The sequence below is a fragment of the Peromyscus eremicus genome, chromosome 2 (genome assembly GCF_949786415.1).
Source record: "Peromyscus eremicus chromosome 2, PerEre_H2_v1, whole genome shotgun sequence".
NCBI classification, from domain to species: domain Eukaryota; kingdom Metazoa; phylum Chordata; class Mammalia; order Rodentia; family Cricetidae; genus Peromyscus; species Peromyscus eremicus.
In genome coordinates, this window is record NC_081417.1 from 164,373,245 (window position 1) to 164,401,242 (window position 27,998).

Sequence of the window (27,998 nt, forward strand, 5' to 3'; positions counted from 1 at the left end):
CTACTTTGAAGCCAGCCCAAATTAAACACTGGGAATCTTGAGTACCCTCTGGCCATTCCCAGCCATTGACTAGGTTAGTATCATCAGCCCTGTGTCAGAATGAGCACTTGGTTCCCAAGTCCTCTGAGTTTGCTGGGGCCCACTAAAACAGTGCACAATGTCAGCTTTGTTCCTTCCTCTGAAATGGGGAAGCCACCTGCACAGTCAAAATCCTCAGCCCCACTGTAGACAAAGAGTTTCCCAAGCATCCACTGGACACCTGATATTTTTATGTAAGTGTACACAGAAAGGTTTCTTGCTGTTCGACCCTGGACTGCAAACCACAGGCAGGATCCTTTGCAGGAGATGATTACTCCCACTTGGAAGTCTCTCCAGGCCTGGCTATGTGCCTGGAATGTACCACTAGATACCAATTGAGTATTATAGTACAAAACAATAATAACCCAAAAGCACAGTTCAAACCTCCTGTGGGTGTGGCTGGTGCTCACTCTGGGGAAGGAGCTGGACTTACAAAACACATGAGGAAGTTACAAAACTTAAGAAATCCCCTCAAATTCTTGTCATCCTCCCTACCCCCAATTTTGGGTCTTCACTGTGCACTGACCTGTGCTTTTTGGAAGGACAGGACACAGACCTCAGAAGTCCTGACCAGAGAACATCCTGACTGCAGCAGGTATTGGGGCTGTGGGGAAGCCTGGGGATTGGGCTGTACAGGAAGGGCAAAGCCAAGGGTGCCAAGTCCTGCCAAATGGAGCATAGAGTGAACATCTGAAAGCCATGGTGCTGGGAGTCATGAGACTACAAAACACCTACGGGTGCACTATCCACACCGCTGATGTTCTAAGGCCTGATTGTGAACCGGGTATCCAGTTCAGCATACCCCTGGACCAGTTACAAAGTCAGCTCTGGTGGCCTTTCTCTGGGCCTCCCTTCTTCCCTCCCTTGAAGCTGTAGATGAGGTACACTGTCACCTCTCAACTGTCAGAATATCTCACTGTGGTACCCCTGGCTGGCCTCGAATTCCTAGATATCCTGGGCTCTGAGTGCTGGGATTAAAGTAGTGAACCACTATGCCCAGCCAGCTGTCAGGTTCTTTACCGTCAGGCTTAAGACCACAGGCCCAAATTCTGGAGACTCTGAAAAAAAAGGCCACGTGAAGTGCCTCACGCCCAAGTGAGCGCCCCCAGGCACAGCTGGCACTTGAGTTCTGATTCTGAATGCTATCAGGTCCATGTCCTGGTTATTAAGAACAACCGGGGCGTAGGAACCTGTTGGGCAGCCCACGTTCCCACCAAGCTGGCCCGCGTTGTCCCACAATGTCCTGAAGACCTCGCCCGCAGAAACAGGGCGGGACATAGGTCAGGGATAAAGATCAGACCCCAAGGCAAGGAGGCAAAAAGCGGGACGGGTCTGGTGCTGGTTGCTCTTCTCTGGCGGCTGAGACAGTCAAAAGGCCCAAACAGCAGCTTTCTACCTCTCTGGCCTGTGTTCCGCTTCCCTATTTTGCTTCCTCTCCCTCTGCCCCACCTCCCCGCTCTGCTCCGCCTTCTTCACTATTTGTCCCCGCCCACTCTTCCGCTCTTCCTCTGCTCTCCGCCTTTTCCGACCTGCCCTCCCCACCTCCGTCTCCTCCCCTCTACATTCTTCCCAATCCCTACCACAACACCCCAATTCCTCCCTTTGGCCCCTCCCGTCCTGTGCTGTCCCGCTTCCGCCCCTTGTCCTCCTCCAGTTCCGTTACTCCCCGCCTCAGCTCCTTTGCCCCGCCTCCTCTGCCCTGCCCACTTCCTCTCGCCCGGCCTCCTCCCTTTGCCTCGCCCCTCTGTCTTCAGGTCTCTCTCTCTGGTGTGAGAAAGGCGTGTGAGAAACCCGAGGTTTGGGAGCCGGTCTCTCTAGTTGCGGCTGCGCGGACCTCCCCACGTGCTCTGCCGCGCATGCGTGTGTCTCGCGCTTGCGCACTGCCAGCCGCGGCGCCCTGCTGCTTGGTGTGCCGGACTCTGGACCGAGCGGCCATGGGGTGGCGGGCGGCCGGGTCACTGAGGGCCAGGTAGCAGTAGGGCGGCAGGGACCGCTGGCTCGGCCCAGCATGTAGACGTCCACGCGGGTGCGCGGCAGCCGACGGTGAGTGCGGGGCCTTGGGTCGCCCTCTGCCCGGTGTCACTTGCCGCCGGAGGCCCGAGGAGGCTGGGTCACTGCGCCGGCCCTGCCCCACCTGCCCGAGGCCGGACGCTGGTGGTACTGACGCGCCTCTCTGCGTCCGAATGTGGTGTGGGCTGCGGCCAGGATGACGCGCGGTCTCGGGGACGAACCTGTGGGACAGATCTGAGGATCCGGCCGGGGGATGGGTCCGAGGGACGAGTCAGAGGTTCGGGTCCCGGGAGAAGCCGGGGAGGCCGCTCTTCTGTCCCTGACCCTGACTGCTTCAGCGCGCAGCACCGCAGCCAACTCGGCACCCTGGTCTTCCTGGGGCCTTAGCACATAGGAGAGGGCTTGGCATGTGAAACTTCAGAAGCCCAAACTAGTGCAAAGTAGTGAGTTAAGCGTTGTGTAAACAATCGGGGTGTGGAATTCTCCAGAGTCACATTTTAAACTTGCTGTCCAGTACTTGCCAGAAAATTCCAAAGTCCTGAAGAGTTCCTAAAGGCAGGTGCCTCTCATGACCCATATGTCACAATAACAAGCCACTAGTCTTGTGCTCTGGCAGCTTTCTTAATTGCGGGAATAGGGCGTGCCCATCACAGTCCCGGGGTCTGTCCTTCCTTGGTCAAAAACCAGCCTCTCATACCAGCTCTCCTCCCAAGCAGTGGGCTTTCTCCTGGCTTTGATTCTGAATAGCAAATTATTTTTCTTATTTGGTAACAGTCTCTATTTCAGTTCAAAACTTACTTGGCTTGGCTCTTGAGAAGAATGTTTTTCAAAACTATATTCATTTATTTCATGTATCACTGCTGGTTTTCACAGGCCCTGATGGTGGCATCCTTGCCTTAGTAATTTAAGCATCTTGCCGGATGACACACTTCAAGAACCTCACTTTCCCTCCCAACATTGCTCTCTCCTCAGTCTTAGTGACCTCATGTCCCTTGGAGTTTCTTTTTTCTTTTTTTTTTTTTTTTCTTTTTTTTTTTTGCTTTTTGAGACAGGGTTTCTCTGTGTAGTTTTGCGCCTTTCCTGGATCTCGCTCTGTAGACCAGGCTGGCCTTGAACTCAGAAAGATCATCCTGACTCTGCCTCCCGAGTGCTGGGATTAAAGGCGTGGGCCACCACCGCCCGGCCAAGGAATTTCTTGTAGCATGCTTGTCCTCAGCAGTCACTTCCCTATGACTTACTCGTCCAGCCCCATCTTGTGTTCTGGGACAGTCACCGGTGCCAATACACTGCCTGACCAGGTAACATCATTTGGAAGTGGCATTCTAACCTGTTTCTGCCTTTCCTCCTTTGTGAGTTTATTTTATTAAAACAATTGTCAGGGCTACTGTTTTATTGATTTTGTCTTGTTTGAGGTTCTACAGATCCTCCCCAGATCCTCACACATGATAGACAAAATGCTGTCCCACTGAGCGGAAATCCACCCAACACCCCTTCTTTGGGGTAGAAAAAGCTAACAGATAACATCAATGTTTAGATTAAGTTAATAGTTTAACACTCTAGGCTTCACTTGGAGAATGGAGAGAAGCAAGTAGATTTCTTTTACTTTTTAAAAAATGTATGTTGTGGGGGGTGGACATGAACATGCTATTTCTCATGTTTGAAGCAACTTTCAAGAGTTAGTTTTCTCCTTCCACCTTGTGGGTTCCCTGGGTCAAACTCAAGACACTGGGCTTGGCACTAAATGCCTTTACCTGCTGAGCCATCTCTCTGATCTTTCCTTTGTTTTTAGACACAACCTCATGTATCCCAAGTGGGGTTCTAATTCCCTATGTAGCCAAGGATAACTGAACTTCTTGTCCTCCTATATGACCTCTGCATGCTGGCATTACAGGCGTGTACCAGCCATATCCAGTTGGGCTTTTTCTTGTTTTAATGTGATGTTGGGGTTCAAACCGAGGGCTTTGTGTGTGCTAGACAAGCACTCTACTAACTGAGCTACATTTCCAAGCCTCAGGTGGTTTTACTTTTTAAAGATTTATTTTATTTTGTATTTATGTGTATGCATGTGTGTCTGTGTGGTTATGTGCACATGAGTACAAGTGCCTGGGAGGCAGGAACAGGGTGTCAGATCCACTGGAGCTAGAGTTATAAGTGTCTGTGAGCTGCCTGACGTGAGTTCTGGGAAGGGAACTCAAGGTCTCTGGAAGAGCAGCAAATGCCTTTAACTGCTAAGGCATCTCTCCAGCCCTGCAGGTGGCTTATTATAAGGAAGTGGATTTATCTGCATCTTTATTACTTCAGATCTATCTTTTCCTGGTACAGTAGCAAGAGAAAGTTCTGTGCAAAATAACTCAGCACTTCCAGGAGTGGCCTTGGGAGGACAAGATGATGGGCTATGGCCTCAGGCTCCACTTTCTATGCTTGATTAGATCTGTTAGCAGTTACCATGGAGCTCTAGCCCTCCTGAAGAGGGAGATGTCACTTTTCAGCCCCAGGAAACCATACTATGGTTGCTTATCATTTTCCATATGTCCTGACTCATGACTGCCATGCTTCTAGGGCTACTGCGTGAGAACAAGTAAATTCATAAAAATGAATATTTGGATTAAGGTAGAGTTGGTACCACCTGACCACTCAGCCTCCTAGACCTGTCTCCTGTCTGCACTCATTTGGTGGGGCCTCAAGAACGCCTCCTTCAGGTCTGTGATCCCATTCCAGAAACAGCACACCTCCCCCACCTCTCTGCTAGCCAGGGTATCATTTATTTGTAGAAATGAGGTAGATGCCGGGTGGTGGTGGAGCACACCTTTAATCCTGAGGCAGAGGCAGGTGGATCTTTTGAGTTTGAGGCCAGCCTGATCTACAGAGTGAGTTCCAGGGCAACCAGGACTGTTACACAGAGAAACCCTGTCTTGAAAAACCAAAAAAAAAAAAAAAAAGAAGAAGAGATAGATATTAGATAATCACTAAGACCTGGACAATGTGGCTTACAGTAGTGATGCCAGCCTGGTTGATATAGCAACACCCTGTCTTTTTTGTTTGTTTTTTTGTTTGGATAGAGTCTCTGTGTAGCTTTGCGCCTTTCCTGGAACTCACTCTGTAGCCCAGGCTGGCCTCTAACTCACAGAGATCCACCTGCCTCTGCCTCCTGAGTGCTGGGATTAAAAGCAAAAAAATTCCAATAGATTTAGCCAAATGTACCCACCTCCACCAGCTGCCTCAGCATCTACTGACCTTGCCTAGCAGTACCTTTCACTTTCTAGACCTTGCTTGGAAGAGTCGCCTAGAGAAAAGCTGAGGACAGAAGGCAACAGCATTTAAAAAAAAATAGGGATGATGGTTCAATCTGGATAGCCTGAACTCAGTCCCAGGAACCCTCAAGATAAAGGAGAGAACAGATTTACAAGTTGTCCTCTGACCTCCACATAGAGACCATAGCATGTCAGCATGTGTGCAAGAGCCTGTAAATATATAAATGTGTTTTTCTTTTTAAAAATTTATTTGTTTGTTTGTTTGAGACAAGTTCTGTGTAGCTAGCTCTGGCTGTCCTAGAACTCACTGTGTACACTAGGCCTGGCTTCTTTTATTTATTTATTTATTTATTTATTTATTTATTTATTTATGTTTGTTTGTTTGCTTGTTTTAGTTTCTTTTTCTTTTTTTTTCTTAAAGATTTATTTATTTTTATTATGTATACAGTGTTCTGCCTGCAGGCCAGAAGAGGGTGCCAGATCTCATTATGGATAGTTGTGAGCCACCATGTGGTTGCTGGGAATTGAACTCAGAACCTCTGGGAGAACAGCCAGTGCTTTTAACCTCTGAGCCATCTCTCCAGCCCTTGTTTTAGTTTCTTGAGGCATGGTTTCTCTGTGTAGCCCTGGCTGTACTGGATCGCTGTAGACTAGGCTGGCCTCCAACTCGGAAATCTACCTGTGTGCCTCTTGCTGGGATTAAAGGCCTGGGCCACCACTGCTTAGCTCTTTATTTATTTTGGTTTTTTCGAGACAAGGTTTCTCTGTGTAACAGCTTTGGCTGTTTTAGAACTCACTTTGTAGGCCAGGCTGGCTTAGAACTCACAGAGATCTGCTTTCTTCTGCCAGGGTGCTGGTATTAAAGGCTTAAAGGCATGCTCCACCACCACCTGGCTTCTTTTTATTTTTTATTTTTATTTTTTTTAATTTTTTATTTTTTGAAACAGGGTTTCACTATGTGGCCTGAAATTCACTATATAGGCCAGATTGTCCATGAACTCACAGAGAGCCACCTGCCTCTTCCTCCCAGTGCTGAAATTAAAGGCATTCTTCCATACCAGACAAATGTAATTTTTTAAAAAAAGACTTGGGGAAGGGGATAGATGACTAGTGGTTAATAGCACTTGTTTCTCTTATAGACGAGAAAATAGGTTTGTTTCCCTTGGCATCTACTGACATGGTGGCTAGCACTTGTAAACTCTAGTTCCAGAGGATCCAACACCCTCTTCTGTTCTCTGTGGAACTGTACACACATGGTACACACACAAGCTGGCAAAATACCCTAACATAAAAATAAGTCTTTGTTTTTTATTTTTATTTATTTTTTGGTTTTTTTGAAGACAAGGTTTCTCTATGTAACAGCCTTGGCTGTCTTGGAACTCACTCTGTAGACCAGGCTGGACTTGAACTCACAGAGATCTACCTGGCTCTGCCTCCTGGGTGCTAGGATTAAAGGCAAGTGCCACCACCGCCTAGTGTCTTTGTTTTTTTTTAAGGCTCCAACGGGATTGGAACCTGAGAGCCCAGGTGGTGGCCACTCTCTTTTGCCTTGAGAAACTATCAGTCCAACCCCAGTGGACACAAAATAGGGGACACTATATTCTCTTGATGACTCTTCCTCTGCACTTTCATTCTGGCCGTGATCTGGAGTCTTAGTCTCCTCTCCTGTGAAGCAGCACCACAGTCCACCCACAGAATGTGTTTGCATGTCAGGATGGTATTGTATCTTGCCTTGTACATGTTCTGTCCATCTCTATCTTTAGAGTCTGGGAGACCCAACAGCCCATACTGTCCAGCTGCTTGGACAAAGGCCAAGTGAAGAATGTACCAGGGTCTGTTTAACCTCATGACCAGGACAAGGCTGTGCATTAGCCCAGCCACATTCTGTTAGTGGTGTTCCTGGAATTACTGTAGGGTCTTTTCAGCCCTAACTTCAGAGATGCCTATGGCACCCATTATGTGTGATGTGCTATCATCCCTCACCTGGTCATCAGCTCGATGGTGATGGGGTGAATTTGGGCTTTCACACTAGAGCAGAACAGGCAGTCAGGCAGGGGGACCCAGGCTCCATCAGCAGATCTGTGCTGCTGCCCACCACATGCAGAGCAGGGCCCAGGGAACCCTCATATGCCAGTGTAGACACTTAACCCTAGCACACAGTCTTTTTGTGACAATTGGCATTTTGACCAACCCCCCACTCTGCCCAGTAATGACCTGACAAGGCACTGTGAGGAAGGCCGGTACAGGGCACAGAAACTCCCACAGGCCTTGGCCAACATAAACCCATGAGAATCACCAGGCAGCTACTTTTCTAATTTTTTTTTTTTTTTTTTTTTTTTTTGTGGTTTTTCGAGGCAGGGTTTCTCTGTAGCTTTGGAGTCTGTCCTGGACTAGCTCTGTAGACCAGGCTGGCCTCAAACTCACAGAGATCCACCTGCCTCTGCCTCCCGAGTGCTGGGATTAAAGGCATGCGCCACCACCGCCCGGCCTACTTTTCTAATTTTTAAAATTACATTTGTTTACATAGTTTTTGTGTGTAGGGGTGGGTTCAGATGTGCACAACATATCTATGGAGGTCAAAGGAGTTGGTTTTCTTCTTTCAGAGTGTGGGTCAAAGGGATTGAACCCAGATCCTCACATTTGAATGTGGGTGTCCAGGAGTGGACTGAATCCCAAGGAGGCTAATATTTGTGCATCTGGTCATGGTGAGAGGATGAAGAACTATATGATGAGGCTCTGTCTCAAAAAAACAAACAAACAAACCTGTCAGTATATGCATGTACTTTCATTTTCTTTTTTTTTTTTTTTTGGTTTTGGTTTTTCGAGACAGGGTTTCTCTGTGTAGCTTTGCGCCTTTCCTGGAACTCACTTGGTAGCCCAGGCTGGCCTCGAACTCACAGAGATCCTCCTGGCTCTGCCTTCCAAGTGCTGGGATTAAAGGCGTGTACCACCACCGCCCGGCGTACTTTCATTTTCTTAACTGTCACATTAGAAGTAAAATGGATGTGGCAATATGGGTCTTTAATCCTGGTAACTAGGGAGATAGGCAAGAGGACAGGAGGATCACAAGGTCAAAGACTGCCTGGATCACAGGATGAGACACTGTTTTGTTATAAAAAGGCCAATCTGTGGTGGTACACACCTTTAAACCCAGTACTTGGAAGCCAGAGGCAGGCCAGGTGGATCTCTTGAGTTCAAGAACAGCCTCATCTACAGAGTGAGTTCCAGGACAGCCAGTGTTGCACAGAGAAAATCTTATCTCAAAAAAACAAAAATGGAAAAAATACACATACACACACACACACACACACACACACACACACACACACACACACACCAGGCTGGGAGTACAACTCAGTGGTAAAGTATTCCATAGCAAGTGTAAGGCCCTAACAACACAGGGTAAAAGATTTTAAAGTCATTATGATTTTTTTTTCTCCTAACACTTCTAATAGTTTGATTCTACACATCTGTAATCTGTTTTGAGTTAATGTTTGTATGTGATAAGAGGAAATAGTTCAGGGGCTGGAGAGATGGCTGAGAGGTTGAGAGCATTGGCTGCTTTTCCAGAGGTCCTGAGTTCAGTTCCCAGCAACCAAGTGGTGGCTCACAACCATCTATAATGAGATCTAGTGTCCTCTTCTGGCCTGCTTGCTGTTATACAAGCAGGCAGAACACTGTATACATAATAAACCTTTAAAAAAAAAGAGGGCGGGGGCGGGGGAATAGTTCAGTTTTCAGTCCTCTTGACTGGCTATTCTGTTTAACACAGCTTGAAGGTTCTCCTTGTTGAATCACCTCAGCACCTGTTAAAACCCATTGGCTAGGCTAGTGTGTATGTCGGGGAGCATATGCATTCATACCAACACACAAATAGTGGTTGAGGTCTATTTCTCGACAATCTGTTCAGTTGTTTAATATTGGAATTGAGCCGTGGTACCTTGTAGGCACTCTACCATTAGACTATATCCTCAGCCTTTTTATACTTTGAGACAGTTTTGTTGCCCAGGCAAACCTTGAACCTTTTCAAGTAGCTAGGATTATGGGCCTGTGTCAACAGCCCCAGCAGTTCTGTTTCTTTGCTACATAGATCTAGCTGGCCTCAAATTTTCAGTGGCCTTCTCCTGCCTCTGCCTCCCAAATCCTTATTGTGATGATTTATTTAGGTAGGTGAGACATAGAAATTGTCTGGGTTTTTTTGTTTGGTTGGTTGCTTGGTTTTGGTTTTTTGAGACAAGGTTTCTCTGTGTCATTTTGATGCCTGTCCTGGATCTCGCTCTGTAGACCAGGCTGGACTCCAACTCGCAGAGACCCGCCTGGCTCTGCCTCCCGAGTGCTCGGATTAAAGGTATGCACCACTGCCACCCGGTTTTGTTTTGTTTTATAGAGCTCCTCTGGTGAGTATCCAGTGTAGCCAGGGTAAGAACCATATCTATTCCTTTATCTTTGACCTTAGCATGGGCTCCAAAGGTTTGTCCATAGTCAGTGGATTTTTCTTCTGCTTTCCCTGCCATGGTTATACATGCCCTAGTTGTTTGGACTACTATAACAAAGCAGCACAGACTGAATGGTTCAGAGGAGTAGATTTATGTTCTCACAATCCTGGAGACTAGAGTCCAAGATCATCAGGTACCAGCTCACTGGGGGAGAACTCTTCCTGAGCATCTCTGTGCAGCTCGTGGTGGACAGGTTTGAATCTGGAGGGAAGCCGGGCAGTGGTGTTGCAAGCCTTTAATCCCAGCAGAGGCAGGAGGATCTCTGTAAGTTCCAGGACAGCCAGGACTGTTTCACAGAGAAACCCTGTCTGGGGGTGGGAAAAAAGTGGAGGGAGATCTCTGGTATCTCTTTAAAAGGCACTGATGGCCGGGCGGTGGTGGCGCACGCCTTTAATCCCAGCACTCGGGAGGCAGAGCCAGACGGATCTCTGTGAGTTCGAGGCCAGCCTGGGCTACCGAGTCCCAGGAAAGGCACAAAGCTACACAGAGAAACCCTGTCTCGAAAAACCAAAAAAAAAAATAAATAAATAAAAAAAATAAAAAAAAAAATAAAAGGCACTGATGAGGGCATTGGTGGCAGACGCCTTTAATCCCAGCCCTCGGGAGGCAGAGGCAGGCAGATCTCTGTGAGTAAGTTCTAGGGCTGCCAGGGCTTTACAGAGAGAAGCCTTGTAGTGGTGGGGGGCACTAAATGGACATCAGGGCCCCACCCTGTGACTCACTTCCTCAAAGGCCCTTCTCCAAATACAGTCACAGTGGTAGTTAAGGCTTTAAGATAACTTCGAGCACAGTGCTGGACTTGGTGGTGCAGGTCTGTTAATCCCAGCTGCTCTGGAGGCTGAGGAAGAAAGATCACAAGTGAAAGGCCTGTGTGGGTAACAGAGAGACTGTTTCAAAAAATAAAACAGCTTGGGGTATAGCTCAGTGGTAGAGCATGTGCCTAGCATGAGTAAGGTCCTGGGTTCAATCCCGTTACTGCTAGGGAAAAAAAAAGAAGCATTTAGATCACAGCACAGCACTATTTCATCTGGGATTTATACTTACTTTCTTTTTTTTTTTTTTTAAAGACAGGATTTCCCTATGTAGACCAGGCTAGCCTTGAACTCAGAGATCCTCTTACCTCTACCTCCTGAGTGCTGGATTAAAGGATGTGTCACCAGGTCCAGCTGTTTCTCTTCTTTGATGGCAAAATATTTGTTTTGTTTTGTTTTTTTTGACACTGTTCTCTATTTGCTGTACAGTGATTTTCTTATTAAGGATGGGTTATGTTTGAGTGCATGCTTGTATCCCACTCTCCATCCAGACTTCTAGTTATTGAGGACATTTTCACATCAATGTTCCTAAGCAGGAAGCTGTGGTATTTATGTAGGTTTGTGTTTTGCCCTTGCAGGCTTCCTGAGGTGGAGCAGCAGGTCTGGGGTTGTCATTGACCACATTGCCTACAATCATGGCCCTGTGTCTGATGTTTCTCTCCATCACAATCCTTTCTAGAGGTTTGGGGGGTTTTTTGTTGTTGTCTTTATAGTCTCCCCTGTAAAGCAGGCTGACCTGATTCTATTCTGCCTAGTTCCTTAGTGCTGGGATTTCAGCCATGTAACACTATGCCAGGCTCTCTGAAGGTTCTTTACCATCTTGTGGGCTAGAGAGATGCCTTAGCAGTTAAGAGCAAATACTGCAAAGATGTAGAGAATCAGAATTTGGTTCCCAGCACCCCTATCAGGCAGTTTACAACCACCTGTAACTCCAGCTCTAGGGACTCTAACTCCTGGCTTCTATAGGCACCTCCACATGCATGCACATTACCACACAGAGACATACAACATATTCACCTAATTTAAAAAAAAAAAAATGAGCCTGGCCATGGTGGCAAACGCCTTAATCCCAACACTTCAGAGGTAGAGGCATCCTGAGTTCAAGGCAGCCTGGTCTACAGAGTTCCAGGACAGCCAGAGCTACACAGAGAAACCCTATCTCGAAAAACCAAAAATAAATAAATGAATAAAAATTAAAGGTTTAAACTAAAAAAAAAAAAAAAAAAGTCATCTTAAGGACATGGTGGCTCACACTTGTAATCTCAACCCTTGGGAGCCGAAAGCAGGAGGATCACTGAAGGTGAGAGGACAGTTGGAGTGAAAATGATGTGGAGGCTCCAAGGTTGGAGGGTTTTATTGTAGCTGTGAGGGAGAGAACTAAACATGGCCAGCAGAATAGACCAGGCCTTGAGAAGAGAAGGGGTGGGGAGTGGGGGAGATCCAGAGAGAAAGAGAGAAGGGGCCAAGAGGACTAGGAGGGCTAGGAGCCAAAATGGCATTTACATAGGAATCAGAAGCTGGGAGAAGGGAGGCAAAGCTGAGCCCCTAGGCTGGAGAGTGTAAGGGGGGGGGGGGAGTATGAGATGTGCTGGGAGGAGCCACAGGTACTGAATGAGACTTGACCTAGATTTCTTTGGGCCCTCACAAAAATGAGTTCTAGGACAGCCCGAATTTTAGTGTGAAGACCTTGTCTCAAAAAAGAAAATGGGGTCAAAAGCACTTGCAGAGGACCCAGGTTTGATTTCTAGCACCCATATGGTGGCTCACAACCATCTGTAATTCCAGTTCCAGGGCATCCAATGCCCTGTTTCTGACTTCCTGGGGTACTAGGTATACACATGGTGCACATACATACATATAGGCAAAACGTATATACATAAAATAAATCTTAAAGAGAATTTTAAAAGTCACCTTGATCAGGTTCTCAGTTTAGCCCAGCATTGGGTGAGTACCTGTAATCCCAGTACACAGGAGAATCAACAAGGTCATTCTTATTAACATAGTGATGTGTGAGATCAGTCTAGACTACATGAGACCCATCTCAAAAATACTCCCACCCCCCCAAAAATGTTATCAATGTGTCCTAGTTCACATCAACTTAACACAGCCCTAGCCTCAAATGACTCATCAGGTTGGTCTATGGGCATGTGAAGGATTGTCCTGACTATTGATATAGGAGGGACCAGGCCATTGTGGGTGGTACCATACCCTGGGCAGGTGTTCCTAGGTAGTTATATAAGGAAGCTAGCTGAACATTAGAACAAGCCAGTGAGCAGTTTTTCTCCATAGTTTCTCCAGGCTTTTGCATGACTTCCCTCAGTGATGGGCTGTGAACTGGTTATGGATATGTAAGCCAAGTAAACCCATTCCTCTCTTAAGTGCTTTTGGTCAGTGTTTTATCACAGCAACAGAAAAGAAACTAGGGTCCAGTTCTTTCAGTCTCTTAACTGAAACAAGTTTATTATAGTTTCTCTCCAGACTCCGCTCCTCTTTGTGTTCTTTCATTTTCCTCTTTGTTTTTTGTTTTGTTTTTGAAGCAGATAAAATGTGTCCGTGGCTGAACTGGAATTCACAGAGCTCTGCTTGTCTCTGCTAGTTTCCTTTTTAGATTATTTTTAAGACAAGGTATTCTGTAGCCCTGGCTGTCCTAGAATTCTGTCAAACTCAGAGAACCTCCTGCCTCTGCCTCCTGGTTTCATGGGCTTTCATCCCCAAAGCTATCCTTCTTTGTTGTTTTGTTTCAGAGACAGGAGTCTCACTGTGGCCCTAGCTGGCCTGGAACTCAGAGATCAGACTGCCACCGCCTCCCAAGTGCTGAGATCTAAGGCATATGCCGCCACCGCCAGGCCAACTCATTTTATTCCTTTCCAGTTTTGTTAGTTAACTACCACTCATCCTCAGAAAGTCCAGCTTGGTTCTAGGGGAGTAAATAAACTTTGTGTTTGCCTGGTTTCACTGTCTGGGTGTTGCCCATGTGACTTCTCATGCTGGCTTTGACCCCAAGAGTGCCGGGAAAATGTTTAAAAACTCTAGGTGAGAGAGATGACTTTTTTTTTTTTTTTTTTTTGCTTCCTTTGTCTTTTCTCGATTTTATTGAGCCATGGTGTCAGAACTATGTACCTTCATGACATTTGGATGTGAAGTTTTCTTTCAGAATTACTACAGTTCAATTCTGATGACTTTCTTGGTACTGGACTGACCTTGCCGACTTTGTAGGTGCACACCCCAGTGCATACCTGCTGTTCTGCAGCTGTTAGGGACTGAAAAGTATTTTGCTGTGCTGCTGTCTACACCATAACCTTACATTTTGATCTTACTTGTTTGGCCACAGGGCTGCTATGTGGTGCTCTGTGTCCACCCTTCCAGGGACCCTTTTATCTGGCTTGTGATGGAAATGCTACTACTCTGTCTTGGTTATTTTGTCCTTACTCTCCTCTATCTTTAGATTGATTGAAAAACACCAGTGAGGAGTGAAAGGTGCATCTTAGTCATAGAGCACTTAGCTAGATTGTGCTAGACCCTGGGTTCAGTCTCTAGCACTGAAGAAAAATGACAACAGGAAGGATTCTGAGTTTTTAACTGTCGTTAGGGTAAAAGTAGCATATTTTTTAAAAACTTTGGAAAATGGAAACCTGGCAGTTTTTTTCCTGTTGCTTGTGACTTTTCTTAGGGAGTCTGTTTTCTGTTCACCCAGATAGAGAAGGTGGTGACAAACGGGCCCAGCCAAGTCCAGCAGTGAGTTTATTGAGGGTTACTCACAGGAGCCTAGGTGACTCAGACAACTGTGTCAGTAGTCTTTTCCCAGCAGTGTTTACTTATATATCTTCAGGGAAGGGTGGGACCTCAGGAATCGTCCCCATCCCTCCACAGGTGGGCTTTCTAGTGAGGAGCCACTTTAAAATCATGTCCTGAGGGTCTTGTGGGAGAGCCTTGTGCAGGTGACCACAGTTGTTCAGATAATCACATCCAACATTTCCTTGGATACACTGAATGTTTGTTACTACTGCTCATGTACATTGACTTTCTTTATTTTATCAAATTAAGGCCTCAGTGTTTTTCTCATATCAACTATGGAAATGGAACCAGGAAAGATGAATGTGAGTAAGGAATTGAGCCCTGATTCAGCCTCATACCACTGCTCAGCATGTCATGGGGATGAGACCTGGAGCTACAATCATCCCATCAGGGGCCGGGCCAAGTCTCGGAGCTTATCAGCCTCACCAGCCCTGGGCAGCACCAAGGAGTTCAGGTAGGATCAGGAGTGCTCCCCTCTCCTCTCATGCCATGATGGGACATGTTAAGATCCTTACAGAGGACACAGCCTGTATCAGTGTAGGTCAACATTGCTTAATGTTAGTTTTGTCCATGGGGTGGGGCTGGGCACTGCCCAAGTGGTGCTGACCTTAGCAGAGGGATCAAACACTGTCCACGAGACTTGTGCTGGGCACTTGTTATGTGCCAAATATAGGCTACACTATGTTTTTCTTTCCTTCTCAGCACAGAACCACCCAACTAGAACCGTGCTGACTTGGGGTTAAGCTGATAGGAAAGCATGGTTGTGCTCAGTAAAAGAAAGAATGCTGCTGGAGCAGAGATACTGTTGTGACCTAGAGCCCTCAGCTCCTCATATGCAGGCCACTGGGTCTCAAGTGCAGGTTGTGGGGCACTCACTGCCTTCCTCTGCTGTGGCATAAAGCCTCAAGGGGAGTCACCTGACAAGCATGGGGTTCCGCTGTCATCAGAAGGTGTTCTCACTCCCAGTGACAATAACCATGTTAAGTTTTAGATGGAAGCTTGCCAGAGACTGGCAGTGACTCCAGAACAAGGGTCATACTTGTGAAATGTGAAGGTGGGCTTTCTAGTGAGGAGCCACTTTAAAATCAAGGGGTCCTTTCTGTGAGAGAATGATCTCACAGAGCTCCTACGTGTAGCAGTGGAGGAACAAGCGGCTGCTTCAGGTTCTGTGTAGAAAGTTCTGTCTGTGAGAGATGGTTATGGCAGAGGCCAGGTGGCTGACGCTGGTACACAGCTGGTCACAGAGTACCCTCTGTTGCCTGTGCCTTCACCACTAGGTCTGTGCCCTGCCAGCTTTGGGCAGAATTGCCGTAGTTTCTGGTTTGTGTGGGTTTTGTCATAACATATTTTTTTGTCTCAGGGATGTTGAACCTGTGAAAATGACTGTAGGTCAGGGCAGCTTCTGTAGCTGGTGGCTGATGCCCTGGGGCGGTATGGGGACAAGCAAGTTTGCCCATCCTTTAAGGACGATAGAGGGAGTGCCAGTTCTGAATCTTGTCTTTTGCAAGCTCTAAATTTCCTGCCTGGTAACCTTTAAGTTCCAACAAAAGTTGATATTTGTGATATTCTGTATAACTTTTTAAAGGCTTATGTAAATCACCCAGGCTTGGTGATTCACACTTGTAATCTTAGCACTTAAAAGGCTGAGGCAGGAAGATCACAAGTTTAAGGCCAGCCTAGGCTATATAGGGAGGCCCTGTTTGAAAAAAAAGAAAGAAAAAGGAAAAAGCTTTATGTAAAACTCCAGCACTTGTTTAGTCCAGAAAGGTCTTCAGCAACCAATCGACTCCTCTCCAGTTGTCAGCTGTCTAGTCTCCGTGACCATGCCAGGCTCCATGACCCTGGACGCTGCCCATCCCCCAGAAGCAGAGCAGTCTTTCATCTGTGTCATCAGGATTGGAAGGTTTTGTGGGTTTGGAGACAAACAGCTGAAGGAGAAAGAAAGTTTGAAGGCTGCTCTTGCTATCAGGGTTGTACTCTTTGGACCTGAGCCGAATGACCCAAGAAGAGAAGTCACAATACTGTTCTAGTCTTTGTGCTGAACCCCTAGAAGCATAGGGAGCATTGACTGCTGCTGTCCCTAGCCAAGGCAGGCTGCAGTGAACTTATGTTTGGATGCTCAACTGGCTGGGTCACTTTTCAGAAGGAGAGAAGGCTGGGTTGCTCAATCAGTATCTATGTTGTAGACACATGTGCTCTAGAGCAAATATTTCTGCTAGAATGTTCATCTAGATTATTCAGGGTGGTGCCAGGTTTTGACTCCCGATTATAGCCCACAGACCTGCTGAGAGGTACTGCCTTGGGTCTTAGGCTTATGTGAAGCCAGTGTTTTCTTGGCTGTTACTAGACCTGTTCCTTCTTTGATTTGGGATCAGTGTCCACAGGAGCCTATCCAGGTCAGCTTCCATGTCTCAGTACTGCTACAGGGAACCTGGGCAGGATCTTCTGGACTTGCCATGTGAATGCTGTGTACTATGGGGCTAATGTCATTTGGGTTTCTTGGAGACTGACAGGGCCTGACATAGCCCATGTCTGTCTTGCTGCCTGTTCCCTTCTACTTTGACACTAACTCCCACTGTGCTCCACAGGAGGACCCGCTCTCTCCATGGACCGTGCCCAGTGACCACATTTGGACCAAAGGCCTGCGTGCTACAGAACCCCCAGACCATCATGTGAGTTTACCAGACTTGGGGGCTGGGGAGGTTCCTTAGGAGTATTATGGGATTGCCCTGTGCAGGGTTCTGAATTGTTTAAAACAAAAGCCAAGCAGGTGTCTTTTAGAACCCTCTGTGTTCAGAGACTCCTAAGTAGAGATGCTCAGCTGGTGGTTTTTCCATGGCTTCTAGAGGCAGAGGGCAACTTTCTGTTTTGGTACACACCTGTAATCTGGCACTCAGTTTGAGGCAGGAGGATCTCCAGTTCCAAGCCAGCCTGGGGTGTTAGTAAGATGCCAGCCTCGGCCACAGAGTCAGACCCTGTCTGAAAAACAAAAACAAATAAACCAAGGAGAAAGAGAAAAGCGCTGGAGAATAAGGGTACCAGGTCTCTCACTGTGCCTGTCCTGCACGGATGCTGGGTCTCTCACTGTGCCCGTCCTGAATGGGGCAGTGTAAGATGCTTAGTTGTTTCTTATAGTGAGAATTCCATCCAACAAAGAGGTTTCTCCTTTAATTGTTCCAGAAGTAGAAATGTCAGTTTTCTTTCTTTTTCAACCTCATTTTAGTTGCTTGAAAGATGCTTCTCTTTATTGGTGTGTATGTTTGAAGGGGTTGGTTTACCATGCTAGAGATGGAACACAAGCCATATGTGGCCCACCCAAGCTCCCCAGCACTCAGAGCTGTAGGCAGCCCCCTGCTTCCTGGCTCCTGGCCTGATGTCCACATGCCAGCCCACCACTTCCCAGTGTCCTACTGGTCTCCTATGTTTGCCCAACTACCAGCTGCTTGCAGCCCCTTCCTGCACAGCCTAACACTTGCCACTTACTTAAGCCTCTCCAACAGCCAAATTTTGTTTGTATAATTTATATATATAATTTATATATATATATATATATACACACACATATACATATATATACATATACACACACACACACACACACACACACACACACACACACACATGCCTGTTTGTATGTTTGCTTGCACCAGCTTCTGTGGAGGCCAGAAGAGGGTTTTGGACCCCCTGGAAATAGAGTTTCAGACAATTGTAATACCAGATGTTGGTACTGGAAACCAAACATAGACCCTCAGCAAGAGCAGTATACGCCATTGGCTGTCCTGGAACTTGCTCTGTAGACCAGTCTGGCCTTAAACTCAGAGATTCAGCTATCTCTGCCTCTCAAGTTCTAGGATTAAAGGTGTATGCCACCACACCAGGGGAGCATTATGTACTCTTTATTTTATTTTATTTATTTATTTTGGTTTTTCGAGACAGGGTTTCTCTGTATAGTTTTGGTGCCTGCCCTGGATCTTGCTCTGTAGACCAGGCTGGCCTCCAACTCACAGAGATCCGCCTGGGTCTGCCTCCCGAGTGCTGGGATTAAAGGTGTGCGCCACCGCTGCCCGGCACATTATGTACTCCTAACTGCTGAACTCTCTCTCCAGCCCCTCACAGCCAGTTTTACTTAGATATCAGTTACTTAGGCCAAGACACAAAGTGGTCTCCAAGCCATTCTTTGAGGTCAAGAAGATCAAGTGGCGGACTTTATGACTGTGGTTAGTGTCTAGGACAGGCACTAACCTGCCTGGGATCATTTGCTTTGGGCTCTGGATTACAGAGTTCTGTTACCTACATCTCTGTAAACTTCCACATGTCGATGTAAAGGCACATAGTACCTATGTTATAAGAATGAGGGCTTCATACATTTCCCACATATTCCCAAGATAACATGGAGGCCTTATCATGAGGAATTTTCATTTCCTTCTTAGTTTGAGACTTTACTTTGAGGCTGTGTTTTCCTTATGGGGATACGTTAGGCTGTCAGCCTCTGTTAGTTGTATGGCACAGTGATCAAGCATCCCTGGCTGGCATGGCAGGTCACTCAGAGCTGGTTCTGACAGGCCATGGCCTGCCAGCTCCACATGGCACCTGAAGCTCAGACTGCCTGGAATGGCTAGCATTCCCCTTTAGATGACCCAACAGGAAGTTGAGGAACTGGTTTGTGGTCACAGGGAGGGCTTGGCATCTTGGCCTGTATATATTAATGCTGGTGGCACATGCTGAATCCTTCCTGAGCTTTGGGGCTAAAAGTCACCGGCTGGGCCTGCCTGGGGCAGTCGTGACACACACATGGGCAGGGCAGGCTGCTGGGTGTAGGGTGGGGACTTGGAGCTCTCATGGCACAGAAGGTTGTGATCACTCACATTGTCTGGAGCCCAGAGACTGGTAGGTTCAGGAAGTGATTGCCTTTCACCTGTAGCCCTTTCACCTGCAGGTGGCCTGAGAACTCCTCCCTGTGGGCGGGCCGTGCCATTTCCAAGCTCCCAGTTCCCTAAGCAGCCAGGACACTGGCCTGCCAGAGGCCTGGTAGGCAAGTGATCCTGGTACTCCATTAAGAGCAAGGAGTTCAGGCTGGCCCTCTTCACTCTTACAGTTAACCTCCTGTTTTTTTTTCATTTTAAAAATAGATGGTTAGGCAAAATGATCATGTATTCAGAAGGAAGTCTACATATTGTTTATTTAATCTTCATAGTTTAGCGAACACTTCTGTAGGACCTTTGACAAGTCTTTTACATTTTGCTTTCAGTTTTGAAGATTAAAAAAATTAGACTCACAGTGTAATACACAACTAGGAGCATGGTCGCCACACAGGGTTGTGTGTGTGTTTGCTAGTGAAGTAACACTGAAATGCTGGGGACATGCCTGCTGTCTCCTAGAAGGTGGAGACCGCCTCAGGAGTCGTGAGCACTACAGGCAGGTGGTGAGGCAAGAGGTGGCTATGAGCGGCCCCTCCCCTCCCAGAAATGCCAGAAACAGGTGAGTGCTGTGACCAGGGTTCCATGGTCATTTTGTGACCTTTGTTTTTAGTAGTTTGTGTCAAAATTTTGAAAGTTGGTAGTGGGTTCTCATAAACTGCCAGGACATGGAGTCTTTTCTTAATTGGGAAAATTGTGTTGGACAGGGAAAATGGTGCTTCAGAAACTACTGGGCAGACATGGTACCAGGTTGTACCTTTAATCCCAGCACTCAGGAGGCAAAGGCAGGTAGATCTCTATGAGTTTGAGGCCAGCCTGATCTATATAATGAGTTCCAAGCCAGTCAAGGCTACATAGTGAGAACCTGTCTCAATAAATAAATAAATGAATAAAGAAATAAGCTAATAATTAAGAGCCAGCTAAGTTTATGGCATAGAGAGGTAGGCCACATACCTTCATGTACATCAAAGGAAACACATGTCCTGAAGGGTCCTGGGACTGGAAACTGTCCACAGTAGACCCCAGGACAGAGTTCTCAAACCAGGTGTTCTGTGAGGAGCTGGTGTCCTCAGTTGCCTGACAGACAGCTCAGGCTTTTCCTTCTGCTGCTCCGTGGCAAGGCTGTACCCACCAGGGAGTATCAGTAAGGAAATGAACATAGCATATGTAATCTAGCCCATGAAGGTGATTACAGGTACAGTGGGCAAGCAGGGTGGACAGTGGCTTGGCAGAGGGGTCTTCAAGGATGGTTGCTCTGGATCCATTGTGTTCCTGGCGCCAGGCTGCAGGATGGCTAGCAGCTGTCCCTGGTGGGATCCATTGCTGATTCTATGTACACAAGTTAGCGATGCATTTGTATTTGTTTTTCCAAATTGCATGTCTCTTTCCTCAAGGAAAAGATAACTGCTGGTATGACCTCTCTTATCTCTCCAAAGGCACATCCAGGACCCTGCAAGCCAGAGGTTGACATGGAACAAGTCTCCCAAGAGTGTGCTTGTTATCAAAAAGATCCGAGATGCCAGCCTACTGCAGCCCTTCAAAGAGCTCTGCATATACCTCATGGAGGTAAGGCAAGCAAGGTAGGGCTGTGCTCTGGGGGTGATGCATCCTCCTCAGGAGTGGGTGGAGACTTGTCTAGGGCGGCAGAACAAAGGACTCATCAGGCCTCTTACTTAGATGTCTGAAGCATTTTAAACAATTCTTACTAGCCCACAGTGCTGGTGCTGGGAAACTTAAGGTGGGAGAGCTGTATCTGGCGAGATCCTTGTACTGTTCATGAGGAACCTGCCCCATGCTCCACTTCTTTTTTTGTTTGTTTGTTTGGTTGGTTTCGGTTTGGTTTGGGTTTGGATTTTTTTTTTTTTTTTTTTTGTTGTTGTTGTTGTTGTTTTCTTTTCAAGACAGGGTTTCTCTGTGTAGCCTTGACTATCTTGGAACTCACTTTGTAGACCAGGCTGGCCTTGAACTGACAGAGATCGGCCTGCCTCTGTCTCCTAAGTGCTGGGATTAAAGGCGTGCACTACCACCACCCGGCTACCCCACTTTTCTAAGATACCAGCAATGCTAGCTCGCCTGACCTCAACCCCTCCAAATATGCTACCTCCTAAGTCATGTTGCAGCAGCTAACCCTCACCTGAGTCCCCTTCTTGTTGTCTGTAATACAGCTCCCCAGTCTGGGTAAGTTTTAACAAAAAGATTTGTTTTAGCTTGTGATTTTGGAGATGCAAAGTCCAGGGGCCACATCTGATGATGGCCATCTTCTCTGCAGAGCCCAAAGGGATAGGATAGCATATGGCAAAAGGTGGTGTGTTCTTGTGTGTGCACAAATATATTCTGCCCTTTTCCTCTTCCTGTAAAACCACCAGAAACCAGTGGTGTGGCTCTACCATGATGACCTTACTCCTAATCGCCCCCTAGAGGTGCCACTTCTGAACATCAAAAATTAAGTTGCCACCCTCTCAACACCTCAAAAATCATGTTCCTTTCAGTACATGACTTAGGGAACTCCCTCGAAACATATCCAACCATGGTACAGCTATCTGATTCCTGAGCCCCACTGGGTTAGAAAGTGCCTATTTGGGAAGAGACCTCTACGATGCCATGAGCCACAGAGTTTCTGGCTACATAGCAATGAAGTGAGCAGGTTGGAAATGACTTGCTAGCTAAGAAAACAACTTTTTTACCCCTGTCCGAAAGTGGAAAAGCCAGCATGACCTGGGCTGGGCTGGTGAGGGCTGTGTGATGGCTCCCATACATGCTTTGCTTCCAGGAGAACAACATGATCGTGTATGTGGAAAAGAAAGTGCTGGAAGACCCTGCTATAGTGAGTGATGAAAACTTTGGACCAGTGAAGAAGAAGTTCTGCACTTTCCGTGAAGGTATGCTCTCTTGAGCTCTCTCAACTGGCAGAAGTCATTGGCATTTTGCCCTGTTGGCATTTGCATGCTTGAGCACTAGGGCTTTGTATGACAACATTTCCCAAATTTTGTGTCTGCGTTCTAGATTATGATGACATTTCCAACCAGATAGACTTCATCATATGCCTTGGAGGAGATGGTACCCTGCTCTATGCCTCCTCACTTTTCCAGGTAAGGCTGTGTTTCAGGGTGTTGAGGTATTATTTGGGTATAAAGTGAGGAGGTGTTTTCAGAGTGTAAGTTCCCCCACTCTTCATCACACAGCTTCATACCAGAAGGCCACAAGCTTCTTAGTGGTCTTACTCTAAGGCAGTGGTTCTCAACCTGTGGGTCACAACCCCTTTGGGGTCAAACAACCCTTTCACAGGGTCACCTAAGACCATCGGAAAACACAGATGTTTATATTAAGATTTATAACGGTAGCAAAAATACAGTTATGAAGTAGCAACGAAAATAATTTTGTAGTTGGGGTCACCACAACATGAGGAACTGTATTAAAGGATCACAGCATTAGGAAGGTTGAGAGCCAATGCTCTAAGGAGGTAGAAATTTTTTTCAGCCCAATTATTAGCAGTAAAGCAAGTTTGCAAGTAACTAGTCTCCTGGGGTGAGTAGAGATGAATGGACATGCTCTGACAGTGTTGAGCTGGTGAGGAGGGAGAGTAGTGGTGTGGGGAGACTCTCCCTGAAGTGTGACCACATGGCCACAGACCAGACAGTCTGGGAGAGATCTGGCACTGCAGAACTAGTCTAGAAGCCAAAGCCCTAGGCTGGTAAGGGCAGCAAGAGGACATTGGAGCCTCGCTTGTCTCACCCTCAGCAAGGTAGGACCTGGCTCATGGTATGCTAGAAGAGTGGGCATGGTGGCCTGGAAGAGGACGGTATGCCCTGGTGGGATGCCAGGACAGAGCCCATCTAGCTGTGTGGAGCCGAGGGTGGAATGCGGGTTGGGGTTCTCCTGGCAAGATGTCATCCCTGCTTTGCTGTAGAAATTGCTGGCCAAGGACTGCAGGCAGCTTGTACCTAGTAGAACCTTGGTTTTGGCTCAGCCCCATTTGTATTTAGATGGGGCCTAAACCGTCTCCATTTTTCTTCTTCCATCCCCCAGGTCTCTGCCAAGTCTGCCTTCCTTCTAGCCTATGTATCTCTACAGTCACAGCCTTGTATCTGGTACTGGCCAGATCTTTCCTGTGTGACCAGTGAGCTGGTCTGGTCTTGTTGCTTTTGTTTCTTTTTGGCCCTTCCCACCTTTTTCTCACTTCTTGGGGAGATGGCACCATCCTACCCTGTTCTGGCTCTTGTAACCTCTTGCCTGGATCATCCCCAAGGTCCACAGCTATTGACAGTTTAGTGGTTCCTGGGTAGCCTAGCAATGCCACCTGGTCTCCTCACCCACAGGGCAGTGTGCCTCCTGTCATGGCCTTCCACCTTGGCTCCCTGGGCTTTCTGACCCCGTTCAACTTTGAGAACTTCCAATCCCAAGTGAATCAGGTGATAGAGGGTAAGTTGGAATGTTCCGGATCTCACAAAACAGCTCAGGGTTTCCCTCCTTCTTGGTTAGGTTTTTGTTGTTGCTGTTTTTGTTTTTCAATTTTATGTGTATGGTTATTTTGCCTACAAGTATGTCTATTGTACAACATGTATGCTTTGTGCCTATGGAGGTGTAGGATCCTCTGGGACTGGAGTTATAGATGGTTGTGATCCATCATGTGGGAGCTGGGAATTGAAACTGGGTCTTCTTTTTAAAATCAGCCAGTGCTCTTAACCACTGAGCCATGTCTCCAGCCCCCTTGGTTATTGTTGTTGGGTTTTTGTTTTGTTTTGTTTTGTTTTTAATATTTTTATTTAATGATGGAGTTTCAAGATTTGGGGATTTCTAAATTGCAGATATTTCAAATACTCCTTACTAAAGTGGGAAATCTGGCAGCACATAGGCTGCTCAGGGTTGCTTTGGTGAAAGGCACTGAAGGTCACTGACATAGGAACATAAAGGAGAAGGGTCCCAGCTTCCTTGGAGGTGGCCCCAGCCTCCCTGAGCTGGATCCTGCTGACCCCAGGGAATGCCGCTGTTATCCTGAGGAGCCGGCTGAAGGTCAGGGTGGTGAAAGAGCTCAGAGACAAGAAGATAGCCATCCATAATGGTCTCAGTGAGAACGGCCTGGACACAGAGGGCGGAAAGCAGGCCATGCAGTACCAGGTCTGTGGAGAAGTCCCCAGCTAACTAACCTCACCTCCCAAGGAGGGGATCAGGGTGGGATGAACTCGGGGCTGGAATCCCTGACACCAGGATAAGAAACTTCTGGTAAGCCTTAACTGCTTATGGTAGAGCCATGACCCCTGAGTGCAGTGCCATGGCCTTGCCATCTCTTCCAGGTCTTGAATGAAGTGGTGATAGACAGAGGCCCCTCCTCATACCTGTCGAATGTAGATGTCTACCTGGATGGACACCTTATCACCACTGTGCAGGGCGATGGTAAGGCCCATGTTGCACCTGGGGACCTGAGAAACCCACATGGGCCCAAGAGTGATGCCTACACCCTGTCCCTGCCAGGAGTGATCGTGTCCACCCCGACGGGCAGCACAGCATATGCAGCTGCAGCCGGGGCTTCCATGGTCCACCCCAACGTGCCGGCCATCATGGTTACACCCATCTGCCCCCACTCGCTGTCATTCCGGCCCATCGTGGTCCCCGCAGGGGTCGAGCTGAAGGTCAGAGCAGTCTCCCTGTATCTCCTCTGGTCTGTGAGTCTTTTGACCCTGAGCCAGCAGAAAGCAGTTGCACCTGCCACCTCCTAAAGGCCCACTTCCCAGCACCCTCACATGTCAGCCCTACCTGTTCATGGTCTCTGGTGGCACAGAGAGCTGGCCAGCCCTCCATGCAGGGCCCTCAGTTGCAAGAAGTATAGATGGTCCCCATTGGGAGGGGATGGCATAAGTGTCTCCATGTGATGAAAGACCCCTGATTAGTGTCCTCCACAAAGCCTCTGACCTGGTCTCTGGCTGATCTCTGAGTACCCAGTCTCAGCCTCATTTTTCTCTAACCTTCATCACAGGCCACTCAAGCTAGTTTGTTACTAATATGAGTTCTAATGGCTATATTTATAGGAGGTAGCAACTATTCTTAGAGCACCAAAATGTGGCTAAAGTTGTACCCTGTAGGAACTCAGGAGGACCCAGAGTGAGCTGGAAACACACCCTTCATGCCTAGAGCCCACTTTTGTTCCTGTTTCACCCCTTTAGATTATGCTGTCACCAGAAGCCAGGAACACTGCATGGGTGTCTTTTGATGGACGGAAGAGGCAGGAAATACGCCATGGAGACAGGTGTGGGCTGCAGTGCTGGAACATGGGCTGACCTTGTCTTGTATCATGTGGTATTAATCACTAGTGGGTGGCCTATTACAAAGCATGGTCATGTATAGATGCAGTAGGCTTGTAGCAAGGCCCTGTTCCTTGGTTCTTGTTATACACCCAGAGACAGGACTGGTCTCAGCCTAGATCTAGGGTGAGTCACCTCTGCAAGGCTGTGGTGCTGCCTATGGCTTGCCGTACCTGAGATGAAAGGTCCACGCCAGCCCTCAGTCCACTGCACAGCCTCAGAAACAGCAGGCGCCCTGACTCAGCCCACCCCTTCACCTTCCTGGGTGTGCGTGTGCTGCCCAACAGTTACATGGGGCCTATCACAGCATCTAGGGTGGGCCAGCAGAGCTGCTTATGTATTTGTCTGGTCATTCACCAATCCCCACGCTGCCTCACTGCAGGAGCAGTTTCCCAGACCCCTGGGAATCAGACCGAGAGTCAGGTTATCAGTACAGTGACAACAGGAGCAGAGCCTGTGTCTGTGTACCCCTCAGGATCCAAAGTGGCTGCTGGCATTAGGACACAGTGAGGCCCTGGGAGAGGGCTTTGGCCTAGGGAGAACAGTTTTTTACTTGAAAAAGTACCTGGCTTACCCAAACATATTTCTCTTTCCCTTCACAGCATCAGCATTACCACCTCCTGCTACCCGCTGCCCTCTATCTGTGTGTCTGACCCTGTGAGTGACTGGTTTGAGAGCCTTGCCCAGTGTCTGCACTGGAATGTTCGAAAGAAGCAAGCTCACTTCCCAGAGGAGGAGGATGAGGACCAGGATGAGGAGGACAGCTAGGCCTCACTTCCCAGCCTCCAACCTGAGCCCTCAAGCCCTTGGGGGCCTTCCTTCTCTTGCTCTCCTGCTGGCCTTCTGGCTGACCTGGCCTTGACAAACCACATGGCTGTCCAGGCATCTGTGTCCTGCCTGCCTTGCTGGGAGAGCTCGGGTCTGCCTTTTGAAGAACAGATCAGCTTTTTAATGTTTTTAAACCTCTTTTTCATTTCTAAAGAAGCAAAATGAGAACTGGGCTGGGTGTCCTACATCTCTCCCATGGGCCCCCTGAGATCCCAGGTCAGGAATTCCCATAAATCAGTCTGTTGAAATTCCGAGGGGGTCAGAATGAATTGATCTTCCCTTTGATACTGAAATAAATGTCTCAGCCAGAACTCCTCCGTTAGCTGCAGTGCTTCTCCCCAGGTCCTGTACCTCCCCCTGCAACTCTCGGGGTCACCTGGCAGCCTTGCTAGGGGTTGGCAAGGCGTGTGATGACTAGGTGTCTCTGAGTCTGGCCCAAGGCCTCTGACTCCTTCCAGAGCAGTCAGAGGCAACACCTTGCACAGCCATCCAGCAGCGTCACATTCCTCATGTCGCAGGGCAGCAGCTCCTGAGACATTTTAAGTCCTGTGTACACCTTTTAGAGGTTATTTTAAACTTTCTGAAGTGATTATGTACATATTCTCTTGTACACGCTTTGTGAAGATTTAGAGGGACTGCCTGTTGTCCAGGTTTACATTGCATCCAGGACAGGGCTCTGCGTTTCCACTCTTCCCTTACACAGTGGCCACAAGGGTTTTGAGACCAACTCACTATTGACATCAGGCTTGTGGGCCTGCCCTCCTCCTTCCACAAGAAGTTTTAGGTTTGCATCTGAGCAGCAGCCATTTGGAGCCCTGTGTGCAGCGCGTGTCTGTAACACAAGTAACGCACATGGATGCCACTCAGGCCCTGGAGCCTTTGTGGAGTCAGTGGTCAGCCAAGGTGCCTCAGTTAGGAATCTGCTTTCAGTTTTGTCTTCACCTTTGATGGCAGCAGTAGGAAGGGAGGACTGCCTATTCTGGCTTCCAGGGTAAAGTCAGGTTTCTGTCTCATGCTGCTGAAAAGGGTTTACCAGCTTCTATAGAGCTGACCACACTGAGCTTTCTTCTACCCGTTAAAGTCAGGACCTACAGGGCCCTTGTTGACACAACTCAGCAATGGAGCCCTAAATTGTCTGGCTTCAGTGCTGTTAGGTTATGGTAGCTTGTCCCCAAGATCTGTGCTGTTCATCTGTGATTGTGAGCACAGTAGGCCTCTGCTGTGATCCAGAGGAGAGCAGGGTCTGGAGTGTGGGTCATGCATCTAAAAAGCAAGTGTTGACAAGCCTAGAAACAGCTGCTACCAGACTGATCTAGAACACATGGAGTTTTCACGTAAATTCTTAATGTTTCATATTAATATCTTAAAATTTGTTAATTGTTAATGAAGGCCTTATTACTATTTTCAGATTCTTTCAATAAATAAACTTGTTTAAAAAAAATAGGTTAAGTAGCAGCTTTCTCTGTCTCTTTGTAACCAATTCCAAGTCTCAAGGGCATCCAGCATAGTCTCCAGA

At 47.6% G+C, this 27,998-nt stretch overlaps 1 protein-coding gene across 2 annotated transcripts; it reads left to right on the forward strand.

The window, feature by feature from the left end:
* Positions 1–653: 653 nt before the first annotated feature.
* Nadk (NAD kinase) lies at positions 654–27,922 on the forward strand. Of its 2 annotated transcripts, none has more exons than XM_059255536.1 (12): positions 654–673; positions 14,692–14,896; positions 17,031–17,114; positions 20,795–20,924; positions 22,129–22,237; positions 22,362–22,447; positions 23,675–23,777; positions 24,334–24,473; positions 24,650–24,749; positions 24,828–24,985; positions 25,517–25,599; positions 26,257–27,922. In XM_059255536.1, the coding sequence occupies exons 2-12, from the start codon at positions 14,718–14,720 to the stop codon at positions 26,420–26,422; spliced, it is 1,338 nt and encodes a 445-aa protein (XP_059111519.1). In that variant the 5' UTR covers positions 654–673; positions 14,692–14,717; the 3' UTR covers positions 26,423–27,922. The 2 variants fall into 2 exon arrangements, with proteins under 2 accessions (XP_059111519.1, XP_059111517.1); XM_059255534.1 differs by lacking the exon at positions 654–673 and adding an exon at positions 1,959–2,121.
* Positions 27,923–27,998: the final 76 nt, after the last annotated feature.

What these genes read in the sequence shown, in the direction of transcription:
- Nadk (XM_059255536.1), top strand. Translation starts at nt 14,718, where the DNA reads ATGGAAATGGAACCAGGAAAGATGAATGTGAGTAAGGAATTGAGCCCT. An exon ending in AGCAGGCCATGCAGTACCAG is followed by an intron (nt 24,474 to 24,649) that starts GTCTGTGGAGAA and finishes CATCTCTTCCAG; the next exon opens with GTCTTGAATGAAGTGGTGAT. An exon ending in CACCACTGTGCAGGGCGATG is followed by an intron (nt 24,750 to 24,827) that starts GTAAGGCCCATG and finishes TGTCCCTGCCAG; the next exon opens with GAGTGATCGTGTCCACCCCG.